The sequence below is a fragment of the Oratosquilla oratoria genome, chromosome 20, assembly GCF_046742065.1.
Source record: "Oratosquilla oratoria isolate Oo_2021 chromosome 20, ASM4674206v1, whole genome shotgun sequence".
Lineage (NCBI taxonomy): Eukaryota > Metazoa > Arthropoda > Malacostraca > Stomatopoda > Squillidae > Oratosquilla > Oratosquilla oratoria.
Genome location: NC_134796.1, coordinates 44998243 through 45018372, shown reverse-complemented (window position 1 = coordinate 45018372; position 20130 = coordinate 44998243). Strand labels below are relative to the sequence as shown.

The following is a 20130-nucleotide window of genomic DNA, read 5'->3' as shown; positions in this document are numbered from 1 at the left end:
GTTGCCCCATATTTAACATTCAAATCCGACTAAAAAGAAATATCTCAAGGGAAAAATAGCGACTGACCCATTTAACTAAGTTTTACGAACGACTGAAATATGTGACATTGTTATAATTATTTGTCGCGCTGTGGCTATTTTGCCTGTCGGGTTTTTCGTTATCGTATCCTTACCTGTGGTTTTGTTGTAATCGCTGTCGTTAACTGTAAAGCTACCGTCCGGATTAATTCGCACTGAATTCAAGGTCAGAGAGCGAGATGATCTCATATATGATAAATTAGCTCATTTGAACTCAAATGCAAACGCTCACCGTGAGTAACAGAGACGAAGCACAAAGCGTAAGAAAGAATCACTTATGTAAATATTATTTCTGCTTTCTTCATCACCAGATACCATCGATATCATGAGATCATCATTTAAAGTCATGCCCACTATTGATTTAACTTTTAACAATGATATATTCACTTTCCTACACCCACTTAGCATAATTATTGCAACTGACGCCCTAACTACTAGAGGTTTGCGCAGTTCTTTACATATGTTTTATCTCATACTTTTCAAATCTACACGCTCCTCGGAGGCCTATATTCCAAACCACATGTGAAGCATAGACAATATAAGGTTGATGCAGTCAATGTTTTAGGGATTTTAAGGGGTCACATGAAGAATCGTCACCCCATGGGATCCCACCTGAAAAATTGTCACCCCAGTACGCCGAATATCAACAGTGGAATAAAAAGACCCAACGGGCCATAGCTACACAACACTCTTATAGTCGGAGAGTAATATCCACTAAAAAAATAAAAAATAAAAATAAATAAAAAATAAATAAATAAATGGATAAAAAAAAAAAAATGTGCTGATCACATTTCAATATCTGATAACCCTCCGTTCGGCTACACTCCTTGAATCTTTCCTCTACCATTTCTATGAGTTTACTTCGTTTCGATATTGTCTCCAAGGACAGAAACGCTGGTTATTGCCGACGAAAGATTAATATCTATTCATCAAGCTGTCTCACGTTAATATCACAATATCACTATTTCTTCAACCTCATTTTCTTTATCATAGCACTGTTTTCAGCAAACTTTTCATGTTGCTACCCAATAAGAACTCCTAAGTATACTTGTGACTATGATCATTGCATCAAAGAAAACAAAATATCAGACATACGTGGCATAGATTTATTAAACGAAAACACACGAAGCGTTCATGGGATGCCTCATTACCGTACCTGACCAACCTTTGCAGCTGTTCCATTCAAGAAGTGAAAGCCAATGCTATGGGAGCAGTGACGTCACGTTAGAGAGGTGTATATATAAGGCGCACCGCGCTGTAATCGACTGAGCACATCAGAATCACTCGCATCTGCTGCCTCATCATGGTCTTCGCTCTGGTAGGTCACGTTCGACCTTGTTCCTCTCTTAAAGTTCCTTGACTATTGTCCACATGCAGTCACACCCTGAAGGGAGAAGTAGTGTGCGATGTTTTACATGTATTGCGATCCTTACTGAATGTTTGCTAGACAAATCTCCTTTTCTTTTGCAGTCGGTCGTTCTGGCGTGCGCCGGAGTTGCTCTGGCTGCCCATCCACCCGCCTACGGTTACCACCCCCGCCCTGCCTACGGACACCCTGCACCTTCCTACAAACACAGCTACTGCGACGCAACCGCCACCCCAACATGTGCCTCCAACTCCACCCTCAACTACTGTTTGGAGGATGAAGAATACCCCGAGTACGAAGTCAAGGGAGCCATATCCGCCGATCACCTCTTCGCCAAGAAGTACGCTGACGTCGCCGACCAGTCCGCCGACAACCTGGTCGAGATGATCACCAAGGATCAGGAGGAGGCCTTCGACTACTCCTTCTACACAGGAGCGTCGACCGGTGACTCTCCTTACGATGCCACTCACTGGGGTGGTCCCGAGGGCTACATCTGTCCCTCGGACGTGGCCTACGCCATGCCCAAACGCGCCCAGAACGTCGACGGCAAGTGGAGAGTCATCGTCAACGACGTCCACTACTACACCCAGACGGCCCGTCTCGAGACGTGCCTATACCCCGAGGCCGCGTGCCGTGCCCTCGCCCCCTGCTACCAGAGCCACTGTACCCAGAAGTACATCTACCACCGCCTCCTCTCCTACGACCCCTGTGACGCCTACAAGGGTCTCTTCATCGACATCTACAAGCTTCCCTCCGCCTGCTCCTGCCACGTGCCTCCTCACTAAAGAGTGTGTCATGTCGCAAGCAAGTCCGGATGTCCTTTGTTGCTCCCGACTGACTTCCCATCCTTCCCACTCTCCTGCTCCGACCACGCCAGATCGTCCGATAGAACAACCCTCTGTAATGCCCCGCCCCGACTGCGGGTGAGAAGCCCCGAGATGACTGGAGAACTGCTTTCTTCACGTACCACCATCTAACCACACCAGGAACTCCCGGGACGCTCCCCGCTTCTCTTCTACTCAAATCCCCTTTTCCCATTCCTTCTCTTCTTTGACCATGTGAGTGCCAGATGCGAGAACTTATTGTACTATTTATTTGGAAAAATAAGGAAATAAATCATTTGTTTTTTCCATTCCCTGTTTTTTTAATCTTGTACTTTTATGTGTATGATATGGGACCAAAGAAAGCTGACGAGGGTACTCCTACTTTATTCAGTCTCAACTTGATCATAATTATCAGCACATCTTTGCAAAATTATGCCTGTACCAATTAAATTTGACACGTGTGTGTTTTCATGGGACAATCATGATAGGAAAACTTTGCTTGATTTTCTCCTAATTTCATCGACACTTCGCAGATTTGATTTATCATAATCCAGATTTATCAAAATATGTCTTATCCATGAGGCGAAGTGTAACAAAACTAATGTGTTTTGCTACATGTAATGGTGATTTGGCGGATGATGTAAAGTATCCGGAGAACTTTGTTGGACTTATTCTCAGGTAAGAAGATTATGTACAAACTAGGTACTTGACCTAGGCACCAGACGCGGATCCAGGAATGTTATTTGGGGGCGGGGGCCAAACTGATAAGCGATAACCGATACTTGAAACACGCCGATATCTTAACCCCAAGAATAATGCTGTTGGCTTGGAGATTGGTCCAGAAACCTAAGTCTGTTTTGCTCGTAATTGTATGTAAAATCATATATAATTCACAAATATAATTCAGATCATAAATTCGCACTAAAAAGTGTTTATCCAAGGAGAATCAAACTCGAGATGAGTGTACCATACTCGGGGCGTTGGGGGGGGGGGCCCGCCCCCACCCCTTGTATCCGCGTCTGCTAGGCACTCCTGGTGCCGGGCCTTGACCTCGGAACTCCTCCTGCCAGGTACGTGACCTGGGCAATCCTCCTATGCCGGGTCGGTGACCTCGGCAGTCCTCCTGCCAGGTACGTGACCTGGGCAGTTCTATCTCCAACAGCACATACGTTCTGTAATAAAGGGGGAGGGATTGGTTTTGTGGGTTGCCGTATGTGAAATGTGTTACTCATCAAATATAAGTATGGGTATTAGTTCTGTTATATGGGGGTTAGTTGTATGGTTGATAGGCGCGGCTAGACATGGTGTATATATATTATGTTACGGTAATGTAGTTAGGGTAGGTATGAGAAAGGGTTTAATAGGTCTGTCTGGTGACATTAGGCATCTCGTGCGGTGACACTGCGGGGGCGTCGTGTTATGATCTTATGTAGCGTTTAGTCAAGTGTTTTGAGATGGGGAAATCGGTAAAGTCTGCAAGATTGGAGGTCTTGCCAAAGACGAGTACCATGTTGCATGTGTGTGGATCACGTGTGTGGTTGGTGTTGGTTATTGACGGTTACACGAATCATTTGGGTTTCACATTTATCAGAGAGTGGCCAAAGATTAAGTGAAATGGGACCTAAAACAAGGTGTTCAGTCATGATGAAAGAACTAGAAGAGAAAGGTATGTAATCCTACAGAGAAAAGGGAAAATCGAAGACCAACAACTGAGAGAGAGGAAATAACGCACATTCCCTTGGCTTCTAGCTCAAGAACACTTCTCGCGCTGTTAGGGAAGAACTATTTTGTACGACACAGAAATTCTAAAGTAAGTAAACTTAAAAAGGACCTTGTTTTGATACCCTACAAAACTACTTTAAACACTGAATGTTCTTTATTTCTCCTTTGGAGTGCACTATTTTTTATTGTCTGTAATCTTCAATCCTACTTTCAGTAGAACCCATTAATACAGAGTAGTCCTCTGGGGCAATTAATATATAAAATACAAAGATGTCTGCTGGCTCGTCGATACATTCACTTGAATTGTCAATGTGGTCTCTCAGTGGATTGCGATCTTGGTCGATAATGTAGCATGGTGAGACCCCTATTGTTCCATCATGTATGTCAATTTTTTTTTTTAGAGTCTGACACCTAACTAATTCTTACTTGCCATATGTCTTTTTGGCTTTCATACCCCAGCTTTCTTATCCAGTTAAAAAAGATTCCATCTATACACTTCTATGGTAACAAAACTACTCTGATCTTTCGCCATCCTCTTTCCAGATACTTCTTTTAATCCTGTGAACTAACTGGAGAATCCAAAACTCCTTATCTCTAAACTACACTGGATTCAGACACAGAAAACCTCTTATTATTTTAGTTGTTGATTTTTACAATCTGAAGCAGAACTATCATCTTCTTCAATGGGAGATTTTTTTCTTTTTAGATACTTCTTAAACACTTCTTACTTTTCCTTTACATGTAGTAGGTTGATAAAATTCGAGAAGTTCCTCGAGTGTATACCTCAACTTATCCACTGTTGTTATTGTTGTTATTATATCGCTATGGACAAACTTGTGGCACTGTAACTTTAGGTGTTGTTATTGTTGTTGCTGTTAAAGACTTTAGCTTACTGGGACTAACTTGTGACGCTGTATTTTTAGGTGTTGTTATTGTTGTTGTTAAAGACTGTAGCTTACCGGTTCTATTGTTCTGGAAAAAACTTGTGACGCTCTAACTATAGATGTTCGTTCAAACCAAATCAACGTATATTATTTATATACAAAATAAGAGGGCCCAAGATAGGATTGTTCATTTCAATATTGTTAATTTGCTTCATTCCATGCAAAGAAAAGGACAAACAGGGTTTATGGTTATCTTCTTTATTTCCGAAATAAATAGTACAATAAGTTCTCGCATCTGGCACTCACATGGTCAAAGAAGAGTAGGATTGGAAAAGGGGGGTTTGACTAGAAGAGAAGCGGGGAGCGTCCCGGGAGTTCCTGGTGTGGTTAGATGGTGGTACGTGAAGAAAGCAGTTGCTCCAGTCATCTCGGGGCTTCTCACCCGCGGTCGGGGCGGGGCATTACAGAGGGTTGTTCTATCTAATTTTTCATTGAGCCGTACAGAACTTTAGTTCTGTACGACTCAATGAAAAATTTATAAGGTTAAAAAGGGAAAAAAAAAAAAAAAATCAGGGATTCCGATGCCTACCAAAACATATTTACACACCACGATAACCACGTGGTATGGAACGCGCATCATGTCGCCCACAAGGGTAGACATGACGCTCCTTTGACAGTGCGACCCTGCTTGACCCGACCTAACCCAATCCGGTGCAGTTATGTAATTACGCACCACGGGTCACTACCCGCGCCGGTCTATATATCGGCTTCTGCCGCATGGAAAGTCAGTTCAGCCTTACCTTAAAATAAAGGGGATGAACTCACCAAAACCTCTTTCTCTTCTCACAGTAGCATCGCTACACATTCAAGCAACCGCTGATTGTGCAGGAGGGCTGGAAAGCTTGGCCTTTGTAAACATATGATAATCTCTATGTGACATTTTGTTGACTGACAACAGGTCTACCAACGTGCGGTAAGTTGTTCACAAGTTTTTTCACTCTCCTTTGTTTTTTCGTGGCATCCCTAAGGGTATGTTAATGTGATTCACCCTGTATGCCAGGACAAAGGAGTTTTCACAAATTTCTTTTTGGTATTCCAGAATTTCGGTATTTGTTTCAGGGTGTTAACCATGAAAGGTGAGGATTGTTTTGATTTACATCAAAAGCGATATCCAGTTGAGAACTAAGAAAAGATTTAGATAAAAAGAATAATTTGTGAACTGAATTAACGCATATAGAGGGCCATAAAATAGTGTAGGACAAATCCATTGGCTAAACATTAAAAACCCAGACTATTGTTCTAAAAATTATCCATTTTCTCCAGTTGTGACCTGCTTATAATAAAGTTCAGTTTCACAAACATCAATTGAATGACACTGGAACATGACAGTTTAGTAAGCCCCTGATTACTTTTTGTTGTATATAAGAGTTCGCGAGGCACGGAAATATGATAGACCAACACATCAAAAGCCGCGAAAGTATATTAAGTGAAGTGGAATTTGGTAGAAACACTACCTAAAGTGACAACAGTTTAATTTGCTTTAAGTTCCGAAATGGACAATTGCATATTTGTAATGCGTGATGCGAGAGAAAATCATTTGAGTGTCCTGCAGTGAGAGCTACAGCTCACTGACTGGGTGACAAGATTAGATTAAGGGACATTTTGTCGACATCCTTATATATAGCATTCATACATTCTATTTAAGAAAGCCCTCCTTGACCAACCTAATCCAGAGGCGATGCGACTTAAGTATTGATCAAAATCAAAAGTTCTCTATCACCAAATTATTCCAACAAAGTTAATACAATAAATAACTTAGATCTCTTGGAAATGAATGAGGCAACAAAACTCGAGGTCAAATTTTTGACCGGCTAATATCCATCAACGGTCAGATTGAACATTTGAATACAGGTATGTAGGATATCTTAAACGTAAATCTTAGATGAGTGTTCATAAAGAAAACACTTCTAAATAAGTTTTGACCTAAATCGTGTCCAAATCATGAAAGCATTGGAGGAGGTATGCATTAGTTTACGGTTATCAAAACACCAGAGCCTAACGATTGGCACCCAGGGAGAAAACATTATTTCGTTGTACCTTCCTTAGTTGCAGGAAATTAACAGAAAGTGTAAGATTTTTATTTTATTTATTTTTTCGAGCATGAATATTGCAGTAAGTTCTCGCATCTGGCACTCACATGGTCAAAGAAGAGTAGGATTGGAAAAGGGGGGTTTGAGTAGAAGAGAAGCGGGGAGCGTCCCGGGAGTTCCTGGTGTGGTTAGATGGTGGTACGTGAAGAAAGCAGTTCTCCAGTCATCTCGGGGCTTCTCACCCGCGCTTGGGGCGGGGCATTACAGAGGGTTGTTCTATCGGACGATCTGGCGTGGTCGGAGCAGGAGAGGGGGAGCAACAAAGGATATCCGGACTTGCTTGCGACGTGGCGCACTCCTTAGTGAGGAGGCACGTGGCAAGAGCAGGCAGAGGGGAGCTTGTAGATGTCGATGAAGAGACCCTTGTATGAGTCGCAGGGGTCGAAGGAGAGGAGGCGGTGGTAGATGTACTTCTGGGTGCAGTGGCTCTGGTAGCAGGGGGCGAGGGCACGGCACGCGGCCTCGGGGTACAGGCACGTCTCGAGACGGGCCGTCTGTGTGTAGTAGTGGACGTCGTTGACGATGACCCTCCAATTGCCGTCGACGTTCTGGGCGCGTTTGGGCATGGCGTAGGCCACGTCCGAGGGACAGATGTAGCCCTCGGGACCACTCCAGTGAGTGGCATCGTAAGGAGAGTCACCGGTCGACGCCCCCGTGTAGAAGGAGTAGTCGAAGGCCTCCTCCTGGTACTTGGTGATCATCTCGACCAGGTCGTCGGCGGACTGGTCAGCGATGTCATGGTATTTCTTGGCGAAGACGTTGTCTGCGGAGATGGCTCCCTTGATTTCATACTCAGGGTATTGTTCATCCTCTAGGCAGTAGGTGATATTGTAAGTGGCGGCACAAGCAGGGCGGGCCTTGGGATCGCAGTAGGAAGGTGGTGGGTGATGTCCGTAAGCGGGCTGGGGTTGGTGTCCGTAAGTGGGGCGGGGTTGATATCCGTGAGGTGGGGGGCGAGAGGCCAGAGCAAGTCCGGCGCACGCCAGAACGACCGACTGCAAAAGGGAGAAAACGATAACATATTTCAAACATGCAGAGCAGCTTCCCAGACTAGCGTCTCTTCTGAAGGTTAAGTAAACATTATATTATACATATGGGCACTGCGATAATCAAACAAGGTGTGAGCAAGACATACCAGAGCGAGGACCATGATGAAGCAGCAAATGCGAGTGTCTGCGTTGTTGTGTGCATTCGAGTGCATCTCCCCACACTTTATATACAAGTGCCTTGCATGACGTCACCGCAGGCTTGAGTGCAACTCTCACTTATGCAAATGTCGTTCAGGACGACGAAAGACGTGTTATGTGATGACTAGAATGCATTTGGCTTCCCGTCATTTGCAACTCTAATTCTTAATATGGAAATGAGTATACTTATAGTTTTGCAACGCGCTTTCAAACGCATCTCTTAAAAGAGTATTTGATCCAAGCCTGATCAGAGGAAAGAGCAGAATCTGATTCTAAAAGTTGTACAGGTCATCAGTACAGTGACGCCCTTGCCAGTTGTATAAAACAACGCAGCGTCAACCACATCGAATTCTGGAAAGTGTTTCACTCCACAATCCTGGTGTTTGTGTTAGCAGTAAAGGCGAGCATCCCTAAGGGGAAGCTTTTTATAAGTTATCCTTTATCTGTGAGAGGAAATACTTAAATACAGAAATTAATTTTCATCTTGGGTGAATGGATTGGGAAAATTGGAGAAGACGTGGGAGTCACTCTAGTAACAAGGAAAAATTGCGCAACTTAGTTGAAAAGGTGAATGAGAACAGAGTTGCTAAGAGATGATGGAATTGGACGTCAAATGATACAAGACCAGAAAGACGACAAGGAAGAATGTGGAAATACGCAGGTTTGGAGATACTGAAAGGCACGATATACCAACACACTAGAAGAACTCGGAAGAGACCAAATAATGCAGGACAGACAAGAATGGAGAAAGGCTGGCCCAGCTGACAGAGAATATCTCTAACTGGGAGCAGATTAAGATATTAAGATTGAAAAAAAAATCTTCCGGAAGAGAACTAATTAGGAAGTATGCTCATTTGTATAATTCTTTTCTTAAAACCACCTTCCACTGTGACATTACGATCTTGAGAGGCAATTTAGCAAACTTGATGTTTTTTTTTTTTGTGGCAATAACCAGCGCTTTTATCTTTGGGGTTAATATTGCACGGTAGTAGTGGTATCATAGAAATATAAAAAAAGAGAGATTTAAGGAGGGTAACTAAACGGAGTACAAGCAATCCCTCAAAGTGATGAGCGACATTTTTTGAGTGGAGGTCAGTTTTCATTCATAAAAGAATGTCCCGTGAGTTGCTTCGTCGGGATGGTATTAAGAGCCAAAGAATGTCGACTACATAAAACATCCAGTCAGTTCCTCCAAATAGAGATTTAATGCCCAGTTTTTGCCTCACAAGTTCGCCAAAATTCATCAACAATTAGTAGTATCTATCCAAGAAGACTCTCAATCAGATCCATGTACATTTCAATTTGTTTTAACATATATGCTCATGTTTATGTATTTATGTATTTATTCACTTATTTATTTATTTATGTATTTGCTTATTCGATTATCTATTTACTTACTTTTTTATTTATGTATTTATTGGTGTATTTATTTGTGTATTTATTTATGTATTCATTCATTTATCTATTTATTTATTTATTTTTTTTCAACGTCGGTATCGAAGTCGGATTGCATCACCTCAAAACTGCTGGTCTTCAGGATCGACCCAAACCTGCGGAATTGTCGAGGTGCTTGGACTACTCCCAATTCCAGTGCAATGGCTCCTCCCGGTCGACACAACCAGGTGGTGGTGATGTGCAAAACCACGCGTTCAGCACACCAGTAATATCAACACCAAAACTAACACCATTGATGAAGTCGTTTATTGCAGGCTCTCGTTGGACATTGTCGCCCAAGAACCTCTCGCATCATCGAGTGCATTCAGCGTCAAGCGTCAGCCCCATCGTCCGGGAAGATCCTGTCGGGAATCGGCCGGAGCGAAGGAGACTCCGACGTCAGAGTGCGTAGATCAAGGAGTCTCAACTTTTCCTCAGTCATTAACCCCTTTGGCTTGATGTATTTCTTCATTTACCCCAAGTCCAACAGGACTGAACAGGATCGACAGACACTCCCTTCCTCCCCCCTTCTCCCTCTCTCCCTCGGACTATATACACACACACACACACACTTAGCATTTTCTCTCGAATGCACACACAATTATCATTCAACTACCAGATACATGAACTACCCCTTGCCATGTAAATTTTTACCCCCCGAGGTGTAAATTTACCACTGGTTGAGAATCACTGGCGCAGATCGAGGAGTCCTTTCGAAAAGTGAGGCAACCAGGGCCTCAAGGCCTTCGTGGTTTTGGGGCGGAATGTCTGCCTCAGCCATTAGACTCCAACAGTCTTATGTCTAACCAATTTCTTCATCTATTTGCTTGATTAATTATTTATCAACTGACTTATTCATTTGTTATTTATTGTACATCTACTTATTGGTTTATGTATCACCAATTTCTTCATCTATTTGCTTGCTTGACTATTTATCTACCGACTTATTCATTTATTATTCATTTGTTCATCAAATTATTGGTTTATGTATTTATCGAATGTCCGCATTTGACTGCTACTGTCGTATAGCTTACCGATTTGTAGATTTCTGTATTTACTTACTTATTCTCTCATTTGTCTATTTACCTGTCTATCCATATCTTCGTTTATCTACATGTTTATCTGTTCATTCGTACATTCATCCAATCGTTTACTAATTTATTCAGTTGTTTGGGTTCAGTTATTCACTTGTTTAGCCATTCATGAATTTGTCTTTTCCTGTTTACTTTTTTGTTGATTTATTTATGGGTTCATTTGTTCATTTTAGAGATATATGTAACAATTTGTATATCTACCCAATCCCTCACTGACACGAGTAAAGAATAAACGATATCTTGGGCGTAAAATCTCATACGAGTAATTGATCCCTTTCCACGTTGAAGAATATTCCCCGCTGTAAGTCGTTCATGAGCAAGACGAGGGGACCAGGACAGCGATAAAGAGTCGGACGGGATGCCTGAGGTCACGGGCACAGGGTAGAAGCAGGGAAGGACTACAACGTCGTCATCATGCCAGAGGGATAGGGCCATTCACGATCGATCCACTCGAGAGGACGACACTCTTGAGAAATGTCGATTTACTTAACGCCCAGCTATTCTATTCAACTGAGGTAGCGTCACCGTACTGAGAGTGTTGTTGTGGATCCTTCGGCAAGGGATTCTGGTCTTCCCTCGGAGGGAATACGGTAGTGCATCGCCCCGGGGGAGAAAGGTAACGGAAATACATCACAGGGAAACCATATGCAGTCATTCTCCCACCTGACACGTCTTACGTCCTCAACAGGACTCACGTAAGAAGTGAGAGTTGCATTGACACGCCTGCGGTGACGTCAGGCAAGGCAGTCGTATATAAAGAGTGGTGAGCTGCACTCGAATGCACACAACATCGCAGACACTCGCATTTGCTCCCTCATCATGGTCTTCGCTCTGGTAGGCTTGCTCGCACCTTGTTTACTCCTTACAGTTGTCATGAAATTATTTATGTTTTACTACACCGTTAAGGAAAAACTAGTGTAGAATCCTATGCTCCTCATGTTGCGAAATACATTTTTCATCTATTTATTGGTTTTAGTTGAAATATGTTATCGTTTTCTCCCTTTTGCAGTCGGTCGTTCTGGCGTGCGCCGGACTTGCTCTGGCCTCTCGTCCTCCACCTCACGGATATCAACCCCGCCCCACTTACGGACACCAACCCCAGCCCGCTTACGGACATCACCCACCACCTTCCTACTGCGATCCCAAGGCCCGCCCTGCTTGTGCCGCCACTTACAATATCACCTACTGCCTGGAGGATGAACAATACCCTGAGTACGAAATCAAGGGAGCCATCTCTGCAGACAACATCTTCGCCAAGAAATACCATGACGTCGCCGACCAGTCCGCCGACGACCTGGTCGAGATGATCACCAAGTACCAGGAGGAGGCCTTCGACTACTCCTTCTACACGGGGGCGTCGACCGGTGACTCTCCTTACGATGCCACTCACTGGAGCGGTCCGGAGGGCTACATCTGTCCCTCGGACGTGGCCTACGCCATGCCCAAACGCGCCCAGAACGTCGACGGCAATTGGAGGGTCATCGTCAACGACGTCCACTACTACACCCAGACGGCCCGTCTCGAGACGTGCCTGTACCCCGAGGCCGCGTGCCGTGCCCTCGCCCCCTGCTACCAGAGCCACTGCACCCAGAAGTACATCTACCACCGCCTCCTCTCCTTCGACCCATGCGACGCCTACAAGGGTCTCTTCATTGACATCTACAAGCTCCCCTCTGCCTGCTCTTGCCACGTGCCTCCTCACTAAGGAGTGCGCCACGTCGCAAGCAAGTCCGGATATCCTTTGTTGCTCCCCCTCTCCTGTCCCGACCACGCCAGATCGTCCGATAGAACAACCCTCTGTAATGCCCCGCCCCAAGCGCGGGTGAGAAGCCCCGAGATGACTGGAGAACTGCTTTCTTCACGTACCACCATCTAACCACACCAGGAACTCCCGGGACGCTCCCCGCTTCTCTCCAACTCAAATCCCCTTTTCCATTCCTTCTCTTCTTTGACCATGTGAGTGCCAGATGCGAGAACTTATTACAATACTCATGTTCGAAATAAAATAAAAATCTTACAATCCATATTAATTTCCTGTACCTAAAGGTAAGGTTACACTAGTTGACGAAATGCTTGCAGACCAACTTTTGCATTCGTTCATACTATCATGAGTGGTTACACGGAAGTCTAACCTTACTGTGTAGAGAAATTCCCACCAAACAGGTAAAGCGAGCTACAGCAAGCCCCATCCTTTATCTAGGATGAAGAACTCTCATTGGCAGATCCAATGCCTATGCCACTTTCTCAAATATTTTATCCCAAATAACTTTGAACAACTCGCGATCTCTCTGAAATGCATATCTGATGATATTTGCATATCTTTTACACACACACGCGTTGATCCTTTCCTGTATACTACAATTGGGTAAATACACACACATAGATTATCGAGCACTAGGCCAAAGATATTTGTCATCCATAGAAAATGGTTATTGAAGGGCTGACTGAATGAGAGAGATTATATTATCATTATTTCTTAATATAGTTGGGATGCTTCACATCTTAAAGCGCCTCTTGTAGTCATATATTTTCTATTAGAACATGGATAACTTCAGTATTCCACTCCATCACGGTGAAAAGTGTAGATATCAAGTAACTGGTGATAAGAATTTTCGTGCGTAAAAAAATTACCAATGTTAACATACAGCAGTATTCAGACGACTATTTGATTATTGCCACAATATACATTCCATGAAATTAATTTTCTATTTCAAGATAATTTTATACTGTTAAACGATTTATCTGTTATTACTGAATAAGTTGTATATATATTTTTTAAATATGTCGTACAGTATGAATAATATTATCATATATCGTCAATTTCTTTCCCTCGGACCTCTTCTCTTCCGAGGTGTGGACTACAACGGAATTGCGTTGGGCGTTCCTGGGCTTGGATTCCAATCCAAATCCTCCAACGTTGGACGAAATCCATCCCTAGGCTCGGAACCTAACCCACCCATTGACTAGTGTAACCGTTACTTAAGGAAGGTACAAAGAAATACTGTTTACTTCCTGGATGCCAATCGTCAGGCCCCGGTGTTTTGTTAACCGTAAGCTAATGCATACATCTTCAAATGTTTTCAGAGATATGGTACATGATTTTGACCTCGTTTAGCAAATGACACAATTCAGATAATAATCTACTTAAAAGTGTTTTCTTTATGGACGCTCAACGAAGATTTCCGTGATATCCAACATACCTGTATTCTAATGTTCAAGCTGACCATTGGTTGATATTAGCCGGTCAAAATTTTGAAAAAAAAAATTGATTTTTGTTGCCTGATTCATTTCCAAGAGCTCTGGGTTATTTGCAGTAGTAGTTTTAGTATAATAATTTAAGGATTCAGAACTTTTTTATCAATACTTTTGTCACATCGCCTCTGAACTTGGCTGATCAGAGGGGGAAGGGTCTTTAAATAGAATGTATGAATTATATGAAATATGCCTAATCAGTGGGTACTTAATCTAATATTGTCACCCAGTCAGTGAGCTGTGGCTCTCTCCGCAGGCTGTTATTTATTCTTTTTTTTTTTCTCCCTCTCTCATCAGGATTACGGATATGCAATTCTCTATTTTTATTTTTTTTTAACTGTAGGTACTGACATAGTATTGCGATTCTGGTGATGGTAATTTCCTATGGATAGCTCAGCTGCTTAGTGGGTGGATTCATTTTTGAGTATGTATGTTTGTATGTATGTATGTATGTATGTCTTTTGTGTATGTATGTTTTCCTCAGTTTTCTTCTTTTCATTTATTAGTTTTCTGTATGAAAACTACGGTTTAATATTTCAGTAATACATTTGAGAACTTACCGGTCACCTTTGTTTTAACCTGCGTAGATTCTCTAAATGTAGTTCCTTTAGAAATACGATATCTTGAAGGCCTTCTGAACCGAAGACGTGATCCCTTGGTCAGAGGTTTCCAAAAAAAGAGAAGTCCTTCTTCGTCCTGAGCTCAGGGTAATCTAACAACTGTTCCGACGTTAAGGCCCCTATACATTGTCAATCATGATTGCACAGTCATCGAGATTGTGCAAGCAGTGTTTGGGCCACACACTTTCAGTAAGATTGAGCAATCATTATTTACCTCTTGGAGTTTGTAGAGTGAAAATGAGTAAAGTGGCTGCATGCATAGCCATTCTTGGCTACAAAGGAAAAACTGAGCTGTTGGCGCAATCATCGCCACTATCATTCATGATGGTGTAATTACTATGCTTGAGCTTACAAAATCAAACCATGTTGGAAATTCCTCAATCATCTGCGCAACCACTCAATCACACCCACTCACACAGGATATGCTTGCGCAATCATGAATATTGTACAATCATGATTGACAGTGTATAGGGGCCTTTAGTGCGCACAGTATACCAAGGGACTCTTACGAGTTCGAAAAGAACTCAGAAGGCCACGGGTTAATATTTACTTTAAGTAATTTCTAAGAGTTAATTCCCGATTTATTGAACCAAAATAGTTACATAGATTTAATAAACAATAAAGAGGAGGGGAGTTTAATCGTATCTTATTTAATGTTACGATAGGCGTGGTTCGAAGTTTCAGGAAAGGCTCCTAAATCGAAGAAAATAACACTTTGAGGGAAAGTTTCCCGAACTAAGGTAAACACTAAGATTCCCAATAACAATTACCACATCTGATGTCTTTTCTTGCTGTGGCAGTTCATTTTCTCGTATTGTTTGATTTTGTTTTTTCAATTTAGTTTATTCATTCATTTCTCCATTGATTTATTTATGTATTTATTTACTCATTCTTTAGGGTGGCTATCTCTGGTATGTAATTGGGGCTCTGTTTTTTCTTTAACATCTTGTAATATATCTGTTGTTGGTCTTTTGAATTATATCTCCTCCACAGCTGTGTCAACGAATAGAAACTCGTATATGTCGAGGATCTCTACGTTTTTTCTTGGCATTTTCCTGTAGTTTATAAATATTTTCTTGGATGTCATGTGTAGTAAGTAAATATTTAATATATTGTAGGTTGTATTTCCTTATTTGCGATTGGTTTGAGCTTATTTCTGTTTTGGCGTCTGTTAGCGTTTGTTTACTTTCATTTTTGTTGGAAAAGGGTGTGCTGTTGTGTATTAATGTTATGAGTTCACATTTGTGTTTAGTGTTGTCTTCCTTGTTTATTCAGCTAATGTGGGTGGCGTGGATTGTAGTGTTAGTTTCGTTTATTTGTTAGTGCTGTACGTATGTAGTGTCTATGTAGAAACTGAGGCATCTGCGTGTGATTCCACTGGAATATGTTTAGTGTTTTTTTTTTTTTTTGCGTGTTGTTGCGTCGTGGCTGCAGTTGCAACTCTGTGCATTAATTGTGTTGGTAGATCCATTTGTGGCACAAGTTGCATTTGATGGATATGTGTGAGTTTACAAATTTTGTACATGGTGGATGTGGTGTACATGTACCCCCCAAGCACGCTTGTGCGTAAAGTGCAAAGTTTATGCATTGTAGAGTTGTGTGGCAGTTGATCTGACTCAGTAGTCGGAAAGGCCAGAAAGAGTCACCGCAATTAGGTCGCATCTGGTCATGGCGTCGGGTGAGTCCCTTGTATATTGTTACAGTCACTGGTCACCACCGTCATTTTCTTCTGTCAACCCCCCGAACCACGGATATTTAACGACTCACGTAAACGACCTATCAACCCCTTGCATCGAAGTCAACAAGTTGCTACCAGCTTAAATGGGTTGTTGGTTCGATCCTGTTTCAAGCCGGACTCGAAGCTGACGAGGCCACGTCATAGCTCCGTCCACTTCGACCACTGGGCGGTCACCCCCATCGGAACCCAGACTCGCTCCCCGAGACTCGCTCCCCGAGACTCCCTCCGATATCCAAGAACCGTGGCTTCAAAGGTCTCCATACGCTCCGTTCCAGTCTGTTTCACCAGCCGTCCGACCACCGGCCTTCTCTTCCAGGACAAGCTTCATTCCGTCTACAATTAATAAGTACCCCCATACTCTTGTACCTGGTAGAAGTGGAATCCCCCCTTCTTTTCATTTGTCTTTTGCTATGTATTTATTGTATATTATATGTTATCTTATTACTTTGTCCCAGTGTATCTATGTACCTTTATTTAACTGTATTGGTGATGGTGAATATTAAATGTTTTTATGGTATTGGACTTCTCGACTTGCCTTTACGTGTGTACATTTAATCCGAGAGCCATTGCGAACATACTTTTTGTTACGGCTGCTCCGTGCCTTCGTAAACTATCACTTTCCACCCCATATAGACCTGGCCACTACTCTCGAGTCCTGGAGTACTTAGGCACATTTCAAGCAAGTCCTTAACAATATATACTCCCTGCCCCGAGCGGGCAGGCCATTCAGTTCGTCAGTTAGTTCTCTGTACTCAACTTGTTACACGTCACTAGGCCTTCGCGTTCGGCCCGTCACCTCGGGGACCACCACGCCACGTCTGCCTCTGACGCTCGTATCTGCACTAGAATAAAGTAAACAAAGAAACTGCGCATCACACTCTCCCTATGTCACATTGCCCAAGTAACGCGCTCATATGTTACAATGGACATGTGTATAAATGAATGAACGAACAAGGGGCCCAGGTTTCAAAGACATGGTATTCTCTAGTCATACATGAGGCTTGAGCTCGGGAATTCCAAATTCAATTTTGAATAGAACAAAATAATGAAGAGTTGTGTTTGGTCTGTCAGTGCTTTGAGCCCAGGGTTACATAAGAATGATGACTATAGAAAGCAGTTGGGCTGCCATTGCTTTTAGCTCAGGGTTACGTAAGAATAATGATGGTAGGGAGCAGTTTAGTCCATCAAAACACCCCACACCACCACCACAACCTCTACGAACAGGAGAAGCCGAACGATGGGGTCGTAGCTTCATTGGCTATAAAAAAAATCAGAGTTGGAGTAAAGGGGCTGATATAGTTCCAGACCATTTCATTTATGCCTCCGCTCCAACTGATTTGAAACACAAACACACACACACACACACACACACACACACACACACACACACACACACACACACACACACACACACACACACACACACACACACACACACACGAACAAAATATATAAGATAATAGATTGCTCACTCAAAGAAGGAAAGGTACCACAAGACTGGAAAAATGCCAATATTGTGCCAATAGATAAAGGGGGAGATAAAGAAGACCCATCAAACTATAGACCGGTCTCCCTTACAAGTACAATAGCTAAAATATGTAAATGGACTAAACATCTGGGAGAAAACAATATACCGGATCCCAACTATATTAAGAAATAATGATAATATAATCTCTCTCATTCAGTCAGCCCTTCAATAACCATTTTCTATGGATGACAAATATCTTTTGCCTAGTGCTCGATAATCTATGTGTGTGTATTTACCCAATTGTAGTATACAGGAAAGGATCAACGCGTGTGTGTGTAAAAAATATGCAAATATCATCAGATATGCATTTCAGAGAGATCGCGAGTTGTTCCAAGTTATTTGGGATAAAATATTTGAGAAAGTGGCATAGGCATTGGATCTGCCAATGAGAGTTCTTCATCCTAGATAAAGGATGGGGCTTGCTGTAGCTCGCTTTACCTGTTTGGTGGGAATTTCTCTACACAGTAAGGTTAGACTTCCGTGTAACCACTCATGATAGTATGAACGAATGCAAAAGTTGGTCTGCAAGCATTTCGTCAACTAGTGTAATCTTACCTTTAGGTACAGGAAATTAATATGGATTGTAAGATTTTTTTTTTATTTCGAACATGAGTATTGTAATAAGTTCTCGCATCTGGCACTCACATGGTCAAAGAAGAGAAGGAATGGAAAAGGGGATTTGAGTTGGAGAGAAGCGGGGAGCGTCCCGGGAGTTCCTGGTGTGGTTAGATGGTGGTACGTGAAGAAAGCAGTTCTCCAGTCATCTCGGGGCTTCTCACCCGCGGTCGGGGCGGGGAATTACAGAGGGTTGTTCTATCGGACGATCTGGCGTGGTCGGGACAGGAGAGGGGGAGCAACAAAGGATATCCGGACTTGCTTGCGACGTGGCGCACTCCTTAGTGAGGAGGCACGTGGCAAGAGCAGGCAGAGGGGAGCTTGTAGATGTCAATGAAGAGACCCTTGTAGGCGTCGCATGGGTCGAAGGAGAGGAGGCGGTGGTAGATGTACTTCTGGGTGCAGTGGCTCTGGTAGCAGGGGGCGAGGGCACGGCACGCGGCCTCGGGGTACAGGCACGTCTCGAGACGGGCCGTCTGGGTGTAGTAGTGGACGTCGTTGACGATGACCCTCCAATTGCCGTCGACGTTCTGGGCGCGCTTGGGCATGGCGTAGGCCACGTCCGAGGGACAGATGTAGCCCTCCGGACCGCTCCAGTGAGTGGCATCGTAAGGAGAGTCACCGGTCGACGCCCCCGTGTAGAAGGAGTAGTCGAAGGCCTCCTCCTGGTACTTGGTGATCATCTCGACCAGGTCGTCGGCGGACTGGTCGGCGACGTCATGGTATTTCTTGGCGAAGATGTTGTCTGCAGAGATGGCTCCCTTGATTTCGTACTCAGGGTATTGTTCATCCTCCAGGCAGTAGGTGATATTGTAAGTGGCGGCACAAGCAGGGCGGGCCTTGGGATCGCAGTAGGAAGGTGGTGGGTGATGTCCGTAAGCGGGCTGGGGTTGGTGTCCGTAAGTGGGGCGGGGTTGATATCCGTGAGGTGGAGGACGAGAGGCCAGAGCAAGTCCGGCGCACGCCAGAACGACCGACTGCAAAAGGGAGAAAACGATAACATATTTCAACTAAAACCAATAAATAGATGAAAAATGTATTTCGCAACATGAGGAGCATAGGATTCTACACTAGTTTTTCCTTAACGGTGTAGTAAAACATAAATAATTTCATGACAACTGTAAGGAGTAAACAAGGTGCGAGCAAGCCTACCAGAGCGAAGACCATGATGAGGGAGCAAATGCGAGTGTCTGCGATGTTGTGTGCATTCGAGTGCAGCTCACCACTCTTTATATACGACTGCCTTGCCTGACGTCACCGCAGGCGTGTCAATGCAACTCTCACTTCTTACGTGAGTCCTGTTGAGGACGTAAGACGTGTCAGGTGGGAGAATGACTGCATATGGTTTCCCTGTGATGTATTTCCGTTACCTTTCTCCCCCGGGGCGATGCACTACCGTATTCCCTCCGAGGGAAGACCAGAATCCCTTGCCGAAGGATCCACAACAACACTCTCAGTACGGTGACGCTACCTCAGTTGAATAGAATAGCTGGGCGTTAAGTAAATCGACATTTCTCAAGAGTGTCGTCCTCTCGAGTGGATCGATCGTGAATGGCCCTATCCCTCTGGCATGATGACGACGTTGTAGTCCTTCCCTGCTTCTACCCTGTGCCCGTGACCTCAGGCATCCCGTCCGAC

General features: G+C 43.5%; 4 protein-coding genes across 4 annotated transcripts; 2 read left to right on the top strand and 2 right to left on the bottom strand.

The window, feature by feature from the left end:
- Positions 1–1381: 1381 nt before the first annotated feature.
- Positions 1382–2507, top strand: LOC143036072 (neurotrophin 1-like). Its single transcript, XM_076203328.1, has 2 exons — positions 1382–1396; positions 1549–2507. The coding sequence occupies exons 1-2, from the start codon at positions 1382–1384 to the stop codon at positions 2227–2229; spliced, it is 696 nt and encodes a 231-aa protein (XP_076059443.1). The 3' UTR covers positions 2230–2507.
- Positions 2508–7091: 4584 nt separating this feature from the next.
- On the bottom strand, positions 7092–9212 carry LOC143036289 (uncharacterized). Its single transcript, XM_076203537.1, has 3 exons — positions 9164–9212; positions 8837–8883; positions 7092–8019 (listed from the first exon to the last, which is right to left on the bottom strand). The coding sequence occupies exons 1-3, from the start codon at positions 9210–9212 to the stop codon at positions 7324–7326; spliced, it is 792 nt and encodes a 263-aa protein (XP_076059652.1). The 3' UTR covers positions 7092–7323.
- Positions 9213–11100: 1888 nt separating this feature from the next.
- LOC143036071 (uncharacterized) lies at positions 11101–12745 on the top strand. The gene is made up of 2 exons (XM_076203327.1): positions 11101–11573; positions 11749–12745. Exons 1-2 carry the CDS (start codon positions 11559–11561, stop codon positions 12442–12444), a joined length of 711 nt encoding a protein of 236 aa, XP_076059442.1. The 5' UTR covers positions 11101–11558; the 3' UTR covers positions 12445–12745.
- A 5727-nt stretch (positions 12746–18472) lies between these two features.
- Positions 18473–20117, bottom strand: LOC143036070 (uncharacterized). Its single transcript, XM_076203326.1, has 2 exons — positions 19645–20117; positions 18473–19469 (listed from the first exon to the last, which is right to left on the bottom strand). Exons 1-2 carry the CDS (start codon positions 19657–19659, stop codon positions 18774–18776), a joined length of 711 nt encoding a protein of 236 aa, XP_076059441.1. The 5' UTR covers positions 19660–20117; the 3' UTR covers positions 18473–18773.
- Between the last annotated feature and the right edge of the window lie 13 nt (positions 20118–20130).